Genomic DNA, 11,691 nt, shown 5'->3' with positions numbered 1-11,691 from the left:
TGATTTAAGACAACCCTATTTTAGCTTACCGGTGACACTTGGTAATATTTTCATCCCGGAAAATTGCGATGCTCGTTGATTTCGCTAGAAACAGTTACTAAATAAATGTACATGATTTAGAAAATGATAGCTGTTGTTAATTAGTTTTACTGGACTAAACATTATTTGTGCAGCGTGGCGTGGGAAGCGAAAGTGCTGACCAGCGCGTGGTGGGTGCACGCGCACCAAGTGTCCAAGTCCGCGCCGACGGGCGAGTACCTCACCACCGGCTCCTTCATGATACGAGGGCGCAAAAACTATCTACTGCCGCAGCATCTGCAAATGGGGTTCAGTTTTATGTTCCGGGTGAGTTGCTTTTTTTTTTTTGGGACCCGTATGTGGGTCACGCCAAGTGTCCAAGTCCGCGCCGACGGGCGAGTACCTCACCACCGGCTCCTTCATGATACGAGGGCGCAAAAACTATCTGCTGCCGCAGCATCTGCAAATGGGGTTCAGTTATGTTCCGGGTGAGTTGCTTTTTTTTTTGTTGGGACCCGTATGTGGGTCACGCCAAGTGTCCAAGTCCGCGCCGACGGGCGAGTACCTCACCACCGGCTCCTTCATGATACGAGGGCGCAAAAACTATCTGCTGCCGCAGCATCTGCAAATGGGGTTCAGTTTTATGTTCCGGGTGAGTTGCTTTTTTTTTGTTGGGACCCGTATGTGGGTCACGCCAAGTGTCCCAAGTCCGCGCGACGGGCGAGTACCTCACCACCGGCTCCTTCATGATACGAGGGCGCAAAAACTATCTGCTGCCGCAGCATCTGCAAATGGGGTCAGTTTTATGTTCCGGGGAGTTGCTTTTTTTTTTTTTGTTGGGACCCGCATGTGGGTCACGCCAAGTGTCCATGTCCGCGCCGACGGGCGAGTACCTCACACACCGGCTCCTTCATGATACGAGGGCGCGAAAAACTATCTGCTGCCGCAGCATCTGCAAATGGGGTTCAGTTTTATGTTCCGGGGTGAGTTGCGTTTTTTTTTTTTTTTGTTGACCCGCGCGTGGTGGGTCACGCGCCAAGTGTCCAAGTCCGCGCCGACGGGCGAGTACCTCACCACCGGCTCCTTCATGATACGAGGGCGCAAAAACTATCTGCTGCCGCAGCATCTGCAAATGGGGTTCAGTTTTATGTTCCGGGTGAGTTGCTTTTTTTTTTTGTTGGGACCCGTATGTGGGTCACGCCAAGTGTCCAAGTCCGCGCCGACGGGCGAGTACCACACCACCGGCTCCTTCATGACACGAGGGCGCAACTATTTAATGCCGCAGCGATGGGGCTCAATTTTATGTTCCGGGTGGCCTATTAGCTGGGACCCACATGTGGTACACACTAAGGGGCTGTTTCACCATCCATTGATTAGTGTTAACTGACGGCTAAATGTGATGCCGTCTCTGTTTGTTTGTTTGTGTGGGGTCGCGGGTGAGCAAGGAAATTAAAGGAAAGTAACGCCTGATTCAATAAATTAATCTATTTGTTTTGTTGGAATAGACGGAGACGGCATGACATTTAACCGTCAGTTAACACTAATCAATGGATGGTGAAACAGCCCCTAAGTGTCCTTGCTTGACGGGCGAGTACCTCACCACCGGCTCCTTGATGATACGATGGCGAAAGAACTATCTACTGTCGCAGCATCTGCAGATAGGGTTCAGCTTCCTTTCTTCCTTCCGTCGGGTGAGTTACGGCGTTTTTAAATGGGACCCACATGTAGGGCACGCCAAGTGTTCAAGTCTTTGCTGACGGGCGAGTACCATAAGCTCCCGCATAATTCACGGACAGAAGGATAACTTACTGCTGCAAATGGGGTTCAGTTTTATGTTCCGGGTGCATTACGGCGTTTTTGTATCTGGGCCCCCCAGGGTCCATATACGGTCGTTAAAACTAATCTGAGTCCTTCGCTCCGTTAACAACAAATGAATAAGTAAGGTCCAAGTCTTCGCTAACGGATGATTAGACAACTCAACGTCGGCTCCTTAACGAAACGGGCGGAAGAACTAATAATTATCGGAGACTAATTATTATCCTAGTGCCATCCACGAAGACGCGTGATTTTGTCAAAATTAGACATTAATGACATTGTAATAAGAACCACGGCACGCGTCATCGTCAATGACTCTACCTATAGACACATTAACTTGTATATTAAGAAGAGTTCTATCAGACCACATTTTTAATTTTCATTCATTTTTTATGGAATAATCGAGAAAAACTAACAAAAATGCAATGTTGCCAGCTCAGCAGGTATAAACGCTCCTAAAGGGCCGGCAACGCATCCGTAACTCAACTTATGTTATGAGTGTCCATGAGCGGCGGGGATTTCTTCCCATCAGGTAACCCGCCTGCTCGTTACCCTCCTGTTATATAAAGAAACCATATATTTTCTCAGCTGGAGGACAGCTGCATCGAGAAACACCGCGACGAGCGCAAGTCTGTAATCCCCGACGACGCGTCGGACGCCGCCTCGCTCGCGTCCGACGCTGTCTCGCTCGCACCCCCCGCGTCGGAGCAAGACGAGCAGGACGAAGAGATCGCGGTGTCCGATGACGGTGAGGGAACTATACCTGTGGTAATTTTGTTTAGGAATTCAATGAGTTTGGTAAGGGTGAAAGAAGAGTGTTAAAATATAATTAAGGCAAGCCGGCGGGAATCGTGTTGTATAAAGCCTGCGCCACTGCTCCACACTCAAGTACCTTGTCTCTGTATATCTTCTGAAAGATTTATACAAACGTTCAAAGACGAAGTGACAGCGACAAGGTAATAAAGTGAATATCTTTGACTTTGACTACAGGAGGAATTGTTCTCAAGTATTGTTAAACTAATAAAAAGGTACAGTACCACCGGCATTTTAGGTTCTCCCTACACCCATCGACGCGATAGGTGTGGCGATCAAAAAAGGCTGACAATGAGAAAGAAAAATAAAACTGTTCTGTTGTTTCGAGTTTCGAACCGCATTAGCAAACTAGTTTAATTGTACGTCCATTTCAGACGGTTCGGATGAGGAAGAAAAGGACAAAGAGAAGGGTTGGCCGAAGCCCGCGGCGGACAAACAGCTGGATGACATCGACGAAGACAGCGAGGACGAGGCCTTCCCCGACACTCATATCAAGGTATCGGAAAACCAGCCAAGCGTGTGTCTGACGCGCAATGACAGTTCCACACACAGGACCGGCTTACCATGACAGGAAATGCAATTCTTGTAGCTCCTTTTTAGTCGTTTGAAGCCTCGGCTTGTTTCTAGTTCAATCAAATCATCTGACATGTGTTGAAAGAAATCAATGATCCTTATTGTCATTGAGGATACTTCTCCGATAAAATGTGTCACACTATGAAACATTTCCGAATTCTTTCGTCCGCGCGCGGAGCCCCTAGCACAAAACAGATAGGTACAGAAGTCAATCTCATGTATGTACTTCACTTTTCTTACCTAAGGTTGTCAACTATGGCTTATGCACAAAAAACTATTGTGGCAGTGGCACTCGTATCTCATCATCATCATCATCCCAGCCTATATACGTCCCACTGCTGGCCACAGGCCTCCTCTCAGAACAAGAGGGCTTGGGCCGTAGTACTTGAGTTGGGCACTCGTATCTAGTTGTTGGATTTATTTTTGAGAATGAAACGGGAAGAATGGAAATATAAATTATAACTAAAATATTTTAATGTTAATGTCATTGTTATATTACAAATTTGTCACAGAAAATATCTTGCGACGATTTCGACATTGGCGAAATGCACGATTTTAAACTGTAATAAATTCGCATTCTCCATTATTGCACTAAAAAGTTCACAGACGCGTGTCTCGAGCGGATGGCACTCGCGCTCGCATTGGTCCCAACCGGTCCGAGATATCGTGTCCGTGGGCAGTGTCTATGTGTGCGTTGCTCGAGCGCACTTTGTATGTAGATTGATTTCTGAACCTATCTGTTTTGTGCCCTTAGGCAGTTCCCTACTCTGCCTTATGGTTAAATGCGGCATACACAATTTAAGTATACATACTCGTACTTCATATTTATAACTTTATATTCCGTTACTCCATTTAAGATATGAAACCCTAAACCTCCGTTTCCACCAGACATGTGCGAGGTTGTGTTGCGAGATTGTGTTTTTCATGAACCAATAGAAACGCTTCATTGGTTAGGCCTCATAATGTCCCACTCGCAATCCCAACCCAATCCCTTTGTCCCGTTCTCAAAGATGTCCCGTCACATAAATTACGTCCCGTTCGCACAACGTCCCTTTCGCAAAATGTCCCGTTCGCAAAACGTCCCTTCCGCAAAATGTCCTTCCTTTCAATCCATGAGAGAGAGCCTAATTTCTTTATTTAAACAAGAATTTTGCAGGCGGGACATTTTGCGAACGGGACATTTTGCTAATGTGACATTTTGCAGACGGGACGTTTTGCGAACGGGACATTTTCAGAAGGGCCATTTTGCGAAAACAATGGACATTTTGAGAAAGGGACGTAATGTGAATGGGGTATTTTGCTTAAGGGGCCATTTCTGAAAGGGACGTAATTTTGGTGGTGGGACATTTTGCGAGTGGGACATTATGAGCCCTAACCGCTTCATTTAACTCGCCTCGTTCCGTTCAGCTGTATCAGCTAGACATGTTCTGTCTGACGATAGGTAAAGAAGTGTTTCTATTGTTAATGAGAGACACATTTCTCGCAACACATCCTTGCATACGCACCGACTCCACTAGAAGGACTGATGCATCGTGAGAGTTACGGACAACCGGTGGATGCAAGTGCGAGTTGTCGTTCATTGTGGCGTTCTAAGGGGGAGGCCTTTGTTCAGGGAGAACGTCTTCTGGCTGATGATGATGATCCTCGGACATCTTTGGAGGCAACGCTGCCTAAACAACAGAAAAAAATATTTCACACATACGAGTATTGTTGTAAAACTTGTTTGTTCATACAGATCGACCACGGAACTGGGGAAGTGATCATGAAGTCAAAGACGCGCACCATGTCAGAGGTGTCAGACAGGAGTAAGTAGAGAGAGATGTTTATTTACATATTTTCGTTCGATATACGGGGTAAAGTACAATGGGAAGGAAAAGTAGTAGAACATCGACTAATCGCCACCATTAGAGTCCTTTATAAAGGACTTATTGAAATTTTAAATCAAACTATCACAAATGACATAAAGTTTGATGTTCATAAATCAAAAATTTTACCTGAGCGTTAAAAGGTTAAAGAAGAAACGTTTCTTATTTGTTATATTTTAAAAATACAATAGGAACGATACCACCAAATAATAATAATTTTAACTTAATTAAAAACTAAGTAGGTAATTAAAAAATTAAAAGAATCATATTAAATATATTTAGGGGCTGTTTTACCATCCATTGATTAGCGTTAACCGACGGTTAAATGTGATGCCGTCTCCGTCTCTTCGAACAAAACAAATAGAGCCGGCATCACACCTAACCGCCAGTTAACACTAATCAATGGATGGTGAAACAGCCCCTTAATGCCTTTCATATTTAACAATCTTACTATAATGAAATCTACAATTTGGTATATCAAGATTAAGATTGGTTTTTTTGGAGTCTTTTTGTATTTTTTATTTCAACTCCAAATTTGTGTTACATCTCTTGTCCGGGTGAGCGGTTAGTTCCGATGGAGTGTTGAAAGTTTCTCGATGAGGGGTAAAACATAGATGTCGCTAGTGTTGCTCCTTAAGTGACTAAATAAGAAACAAACAAGCTGATACAAGTGTTGCATAGGAGAAATTTGTGTCTGTACTCCTGTCCAGTGGTAGTGTAGGGGTATAGCACGCAGCACGGAATGCTGAGGACCTGGGTTCGATTCCCATCGCTGGTCTATTTTTCTGGTTTTTCTGTGCTAGATGCATACATTTCAGTTTGTATTTTCGGTATATCAAGATGCTATTGATGATCGAAACATCATCAAACTGAGGATTTTCATTTTATAGGCGACGACAAACCATCGTTCCCCGCGCTACCAAAGAAGACCGGCAAGAAACAGAACAGCAAAGAACAGAAGAAAGATACGAAGCAAGAAGAGAAGAAGGAACCGACCATCAAGCGGGGGCAACGCAGCAAACTCAAGAAGATCAAAGAAAAATACAAAGACCAGGACGAAGAGGATCGAGCCCTCATGATGGACTTACTTCAGGTACACAACCACACACAGCACATATATAGGTAAAGAACTTAAGAAGATGACCCGTTGCAAAGAATAAACATACTTATATAGATAAATACACACTTAAATACATATTAAACATCCAAGACCCGAGAACAAACATTTGTACTGTTCACACAAATATCTGCCCCGGCCGGGAATCGAAGCCGGGACCTCAAGCTTCGTAGTCAGGTTCTATAACCACTTGGCCATCCGGTCGTCTAAATTAAAATTCACTGACCACAAGTTGCGGGAGTACATTCCACTAGTACGATAGGTTAAGAAATGTTTTCTAGACTGTTGACTTTTGCGTGAATGTTAACTTGTGTACTTAACTTAATTGTTGGGAGAGAAAAGTCATCGAGTGACTACCACAAAGCAGAGGGGCTACTACGGAAATCGAAGTTCGTGTCGTACAGTCACCAGCACCATATCTGACACAACAAACGTGCATAAATATCTGATACGACTCTATTTCTAGAGCCGGAAGGACGTGCCAGATATTTTTGCACGCTCCGCTGTGGCCGATATTAATGCTGTACCGTCCCTCTCACTCTCGCATTAAATAATGTAAGCGTCAGCGGGACAGCAACATACGAAGTTTGAATTTCGCACTTCGTAGTAGTCTCAGAAGACGAAGAGTTAGCAGATTTATTGGGGCGCTCGAACAGGGAGGCTTATTATGATTGGTATTTTGGAGTATTTTTGTATTTTTTATTTCATCTCCAAATTTGTTACTTTTACAGGTATCCCGTGAAACCATATCGAAAATACAAACTGAGACATGGATGCACAGAAAAACCAGAAAAAGAGACCAGCGCTGGGCATCGAACCCAGGTCCTCAGCAATCCAGCACGTCGGCAGGTCTCAGCACGGATTGCTGAGGACCTGGTTTCGATTCCCAGTCTCAGTTTGTATTTTCGATAGGGAGGCTTATGTTCAGCAGTTGACGTGACATGACTGATAAAACTTTTGTAAATTGAAAATACAAACTGAAATATAGATGCACAGAAAAACCAGAAAAATAAGAAGTCCTAAGGACCTGGGTTCAATTCCCAGTGCTGTTCTTATTTTTCTGGTTTTTCTGTGCATCTATATTTCAGTTTGTATTTTCAATTTAGGTGTTACGGGATGACCGTAAAAGTAAAAATTTGGAATTGAAATAAAAAATACAAAAAGATTCCAAAAAACTAATCTTAAAACTTGTGTATAACACAAGTAACAATTAACCGTTAAACCCGATTTTTCTTACAGTCTGCGAACACCAAGGACACGAAGAAGTCTCAAAAGAAGGCTCTGGCGAAGGCGAAGCCTGGTAAAGCGGCGCGCGGACCCAAGATCCCGATGCCCGCGCCGCAGATACTGGAGGCCGAGGACGACGACGCGGAGCCCGAGCCCGACGCGGAGCCCGAGGTAACAGGGGCTCTTTTAAAACTTGGGCTTAGAGTCATGAAATTTGGCATGGTTATTTTTAATGCAATGTCAATGAAAACGTCGACTTCGTTTTCGTGAATTGCCACGGGTATTTCGCTTCTTACTTCTTCGCAAAATCTCGAAAAAATTTAAATTTAGATTTAAGTTTTGATTTAGATTATAGATAGGGATTTTTATAAAATCTCTGAATTTCAATTCGACTGCTGCTGTTTCTAAATTTAGGCCCTGGTTTCTCTGGCCGGCGACCTACCCGCCGCCGGTGACGTTCCAGAGAAACCACCCTCGAACAATCCCGAACAAAACATTCGAACGTCGTCGGTCGCGGGAGCGCGTCGGTCACCGGTCGCCGGCGGCGGGTGGTCAGAGTCACCAGTGCCCTACGCGTCCGAAACCGCGGTTAAACACTAGTACAGATCTAATGGTTGTGGGATTAGATTTCAGCACATTTATTGAGCTCCGACTGCTGAAATACAGGTTTACACCTAGTTTGGCAACTGTGGCCTATTTTCATTTACCATTTTGTCTAGTTACTACATATATTAGTCTAATATACTTATACCAGCAGGCTTATTTTTGCAGGTGGTAGGACCTTGTGCAAGGTCCGCCCGGATTGCTACCACCATCTTGCTCGCTAATCCTGCCGTGGAGCAGCAGTGCTTGCACTTGTGTTTCGGCGTAGAGAGTAAGACAGCCGGTGAAATTACTGGCACTTGAGGTATCCCATTTTAGGCCTCTAGGATGGCAACGCATCTGCAACCCCTGGTGTGTGTTGCAGATGTCTATGGGCGGTGGTGATCTCTTTCGATCAGGAGACCCACTTGCTCGTTTGCCAATCAGCCTAATATTTTTTTTATGGAAATAAAGAATTATTATTATTATTGAATAATGTTTTGCTATCGTATTTGGTCGGATAAGTTCTTATTTATCTTGCTCTCTCAAATAGCTTCAGTAAACTACAGTAAGCTAGTTGAGATAGCACGATAAATAAATACGGACTTTACTAACAAAAAACGATGGCAAAACATTATTCACTACATGTGTATGGATGTGTTTGATGTATTCCATGGCGTTTGTGTCCGCAGGCGGAGCAGCAGGCGGGCGCGGGCGCGGGTGCGGACGCGGAGGCGCTGGCGCAGCTGACGGGCTGCCCGTTCGCGGAGGACGAGCTGCTGTTCGCCGTGCCCGTCGTCGCGCCTTACTCCGCGCTTCACAACTACAAGTGAGTCCATAGGGCGTTTTTCCATTAGCCGGCCCGGCGCCGGCACCGATACCGGTTCCAGGGACTCAAAAATGGATGAAAATGTATGACTCGCTTTTTACTTACCGGCGTTGAGTCCCGCCGGCGCCGTCGCCGTCGCCGGGTAGCAAGCTTCCCACTCGGTGCCGGCCCGCCAAAACTGCATGTTGTATTTATATGAATTGTGCTGAAGTTCGTGTCAGTACTGTACCACTCACCGGGCATAAACCGGCATCGCCACCGCACAGTCGAAAAACGAAGCCGGTGCCGGTGCCGGTCGGCTAATAAATAATAAATATCCCATTCCCATTGCGTCTCTTTCTCTAAACGTCCCTTTCTCAAACTTCCCATTGTTTTCGCAAAATGGCCCTTCTGAAAAAGCCCCTTTCGCAAAACGTCCCGTCTGCAAAATGTCACATTAGCAAAATGTCCGTTCGCAAAACGTCCCGATCGCAAAATTTCCCGCCTGCCAAATGTTTTAAATATATAAAGAAATTAGGCTCTCTCTCATGGATTGAAAGGAAGGACATTTTGCGGAAAGGACGTTTTGCGAACGGGACATTTTGCGAAAGGGACTTTTTGCAAACGGGACGTAATTTATGTGACGGGACATTTTGCAGAGAGGTCGTTTTGAGAATGGGACATTTATAAAAGGGACCTTTTGCGAAAGGGACAAATGGGCATTTTGCGAGTTTTGCGAAAGGAACATTATGAGGCCTAACCCTGAATAAAGATATTTTGACTTTAACTTGAGTAAGGGCAGGTCCAGCTTTAGAACCATAGGTTGGGTCACAGGGTCATATTCTAGTTATTTTTTGGCAAATAAAACATTGCTTATTATTTATTTAAAAAACAATCAAATAACAAAATGAACTCTCCAGAAAGATATCATTAAATCAATGTGTTAAGAAAAATATCTACGGTTGTCCTAGACCCGGCCAAGGGCCCAGCCAGGTAGGTCAAGACTTCCCTCCCCATGGACCTCCCCACTTGACCTTGACAAAACATGAAGCCAAAAAAGTTACAATTATAAAAAGCTTAAAAGTCACTGTTTTTTTACAAGCTTTTATTTAATTTCACCTGTCCCGTTGTCTGTCTGTCTGTAATCAAATCTTGCAAGTTAAATTTGACCAACTTCCAGTAGTTGGATTGACTTGAAATTTAGTATACCGTAAACTGCTTCAACTTTGCCCTCTGGCCCCAATATTGCCTGATTCGATTTAGAGTTGATAACTAGCACCCTTCTAGGTTTTTAAACTTTTATCCCCCGTAATAATAATTTCCGTGTAGATAAAAGTTTAAAACCTATTAGAGTGCTAAGTTATCGACTCTAAATCGAATAAGGCAATGTTGGGGCCAGAGGGCAAAGTTGAAGCAGTTTACGTACTTATGTAAATTGTGTGACAATACAATACCTAATCTGGTAGGCATCAACTCTAATTTGGGTATACAAATGTAGTTTGGGTGACAATGCTAGTAAAATCGACAAAAACCATAAACTTATTGTTTAGTTTTTTGATGACATTTGATTTTTACAAGTTATACTTCGAGCAACGAAAAGTAGGTACAATCAAGAAAAAAATCTGACGTAAACTTATTTCCATTTGTTTCGTCCAGGTACAAAGTCAAGCTTACCCCGGGCAACAGCAAGCGCGGCAAAGCGGCCAAAACGGCCGTCCAGGTCTTCATCCGGGACAAAACCTGCTCTCCGCGAGAAAAGGACTTGCTCAAAGCGGTCAAGGAGGAAAATGTCGCGAGGAATTTCCCAGGGAAAGTCAAACTGTCCGCGCCTCAGCTGCATAAGCACAAGAAATGAATTCCAAACACGTTTGATACATGATGATGATTGTTTTAGTTTAAAATGTTTGGTTTTCCGATTATAGGCGGTCTCCGCCGCGGTCTTTGTTAAAAACAGAAACACAAATAGCCTTAATTTACTATTACAATACAATACAATACAAAGACTCTTTATTGTACACCAGAAATAGTAAGCGATACAGAAACAGATACACAGAGAAAAAAATTACAAGGTAAGCAATAGGCGGCCTTATCGCTTAAGAGCGATCTCTTCCAGCGTAAAATGAAAATTTAGAACTTGTAAAAGTACTTTAAAATTCTATTTCTACACTATTGCGGGAGTAACAGCTCTAATCGTACCTATTTTAAAATACTATCACTTCTAATAACTTCACAACTCGAAAATTTACTTTGTATTTAAGAAAGTACTTTTGTTTTAAATTTTAGTTCCTACTGAACTATTCAAGTTTCCAAGCCCATTTGGTAAATAATCTGACCATTAGCTTACTTGGTTAATCTGACGATACCGAATCGAGCCAAAAACTTATCTGACCGTATGATATGTGCCACATTGGCCTTATTTCAAGGATCACGGTGGAGACCGCAAACAATACGACTCATTCTAACTCATTTATTATAATTGCGAAAGTGAATATGTTTGTTATGTATTCGTGCTTAAAGTACTGCCGATTGTGCTGGAATTTGGCATAGAGACCCTGATAACATAGTTTTTTACCTGCAAAGTTGTAAGGTTCCCGCGGATAAACAAATTCTTCGCCGCAGGCAACAGCTAGTTATTTATAAAGTACAATATTTTTCTATTGTTGATATCTATCTATTGTATGCATTACTTTTTTCTAATATTGCCTGTTCATGTCATAAGTACCTTATAATATATCCACACAAGCCTGCCTTCTGTTGCAACAAGAATATTTAAATACTGATATTTACAATATTGTTATTAAGTTAATAATAAAATGCAAATTGAAAAAATATATCGCATGTTATTTTATTTCCAGCAGATGATAATGTTCTTT

The 11,691-nt window shown here is 43.3% G+C and overlaps 2 protein-coding genes across 2 annotated transcripts in view; one reads left to right on the top strand and one right to left on the bottom strand.

Moving 5' to 3' along the window:
• Window positions 1-278, bottom strand: part of LOC141432950 (radial spoke head protein 6 homolog A-like) — a 7,222-nt gene extending 6,944 nt beyond the window's left edge. Inside the window, exon 1 of the mRNA XM_074094785.1 lies at window positions 201-278. Within this exon, the coding sequence (XP_073950886.1) occupies window positions 201-278 (78 nt within the window). The remainder of the gene's footprint in view (window positions 1-200) is intronic.
• Window positions 279-1,055: 777 nt separating this feature from the next.
• LOC141432457 (ribosome quality control complex subunit NEMF homolog) lies at window positions 1,056-11,615 on the top strand. Its single transcript, XM_074094027.1, has 8 exons — window positions 1,056-1,174; window positions 2,422-2,581; window positions 3,021-3,142; window positions 4,955-5,024; window positions 5,975-6,177; window positions 7,441-7,599; window positions 8,703-8,839; window positions 10,475-11,615. The coding sequence occupies exons 1-8, from the start codon at window positions 1,106-1,108 to the stop codon at window positions 10,671-10,673; spliced, it is 1,119 nt and encodes a 372-aa protein (XP_073950128.1). The 5' UTR covers window positions 1,056-1,105; the 3' UTR covers window positions 10,674-11,615.
• Window positions 11,616-11,691: the final 76 nt, after the last annotated feature.

This window comes from Choristoneura fumiferana, chromosome 11 (genome assembly GCF_025370935.1).
Source record: "Choristoneura fumiferana chromosome 11, NRCan_CFum_1, whole genome shotgun sequence".
NCBI lineage: Eukaryota > Metazoa > Arthropoda > Insecta > Lepidoptera > Tortricidae > Choristoneura > Choristoneura fumiferana.
Note: the sequence above shows the minus strand (reverse complement) of the source record. Positions and strands in the feature narration are given on the sequence as shown.

Excerpts from the sequence above, each read along its gene's own strand:
- LOC141432457 (XM_074094027.1), top strand. The coding sequence starts at position 1,106 with ATGATACGAGGGCGCAAAAACTATCTGCTGCCGCAGCATCTGCAAATG. Across the intron at positions 6,178-7,440 it reads TCATGATGGACTTACTTCAG|TCTGCGAACACCAAGGACAC; the intron begins GTACACAACCAC and ends TTTTTCTTACAG. Across the intron at positions 8,840-10,474 it reads TCCGCGCTTCACAACTACAA|GTACAAAGTCAAGCTTACCC; the intron begins GTGAGTCCATAG and ends TGTTTCGTCCAG.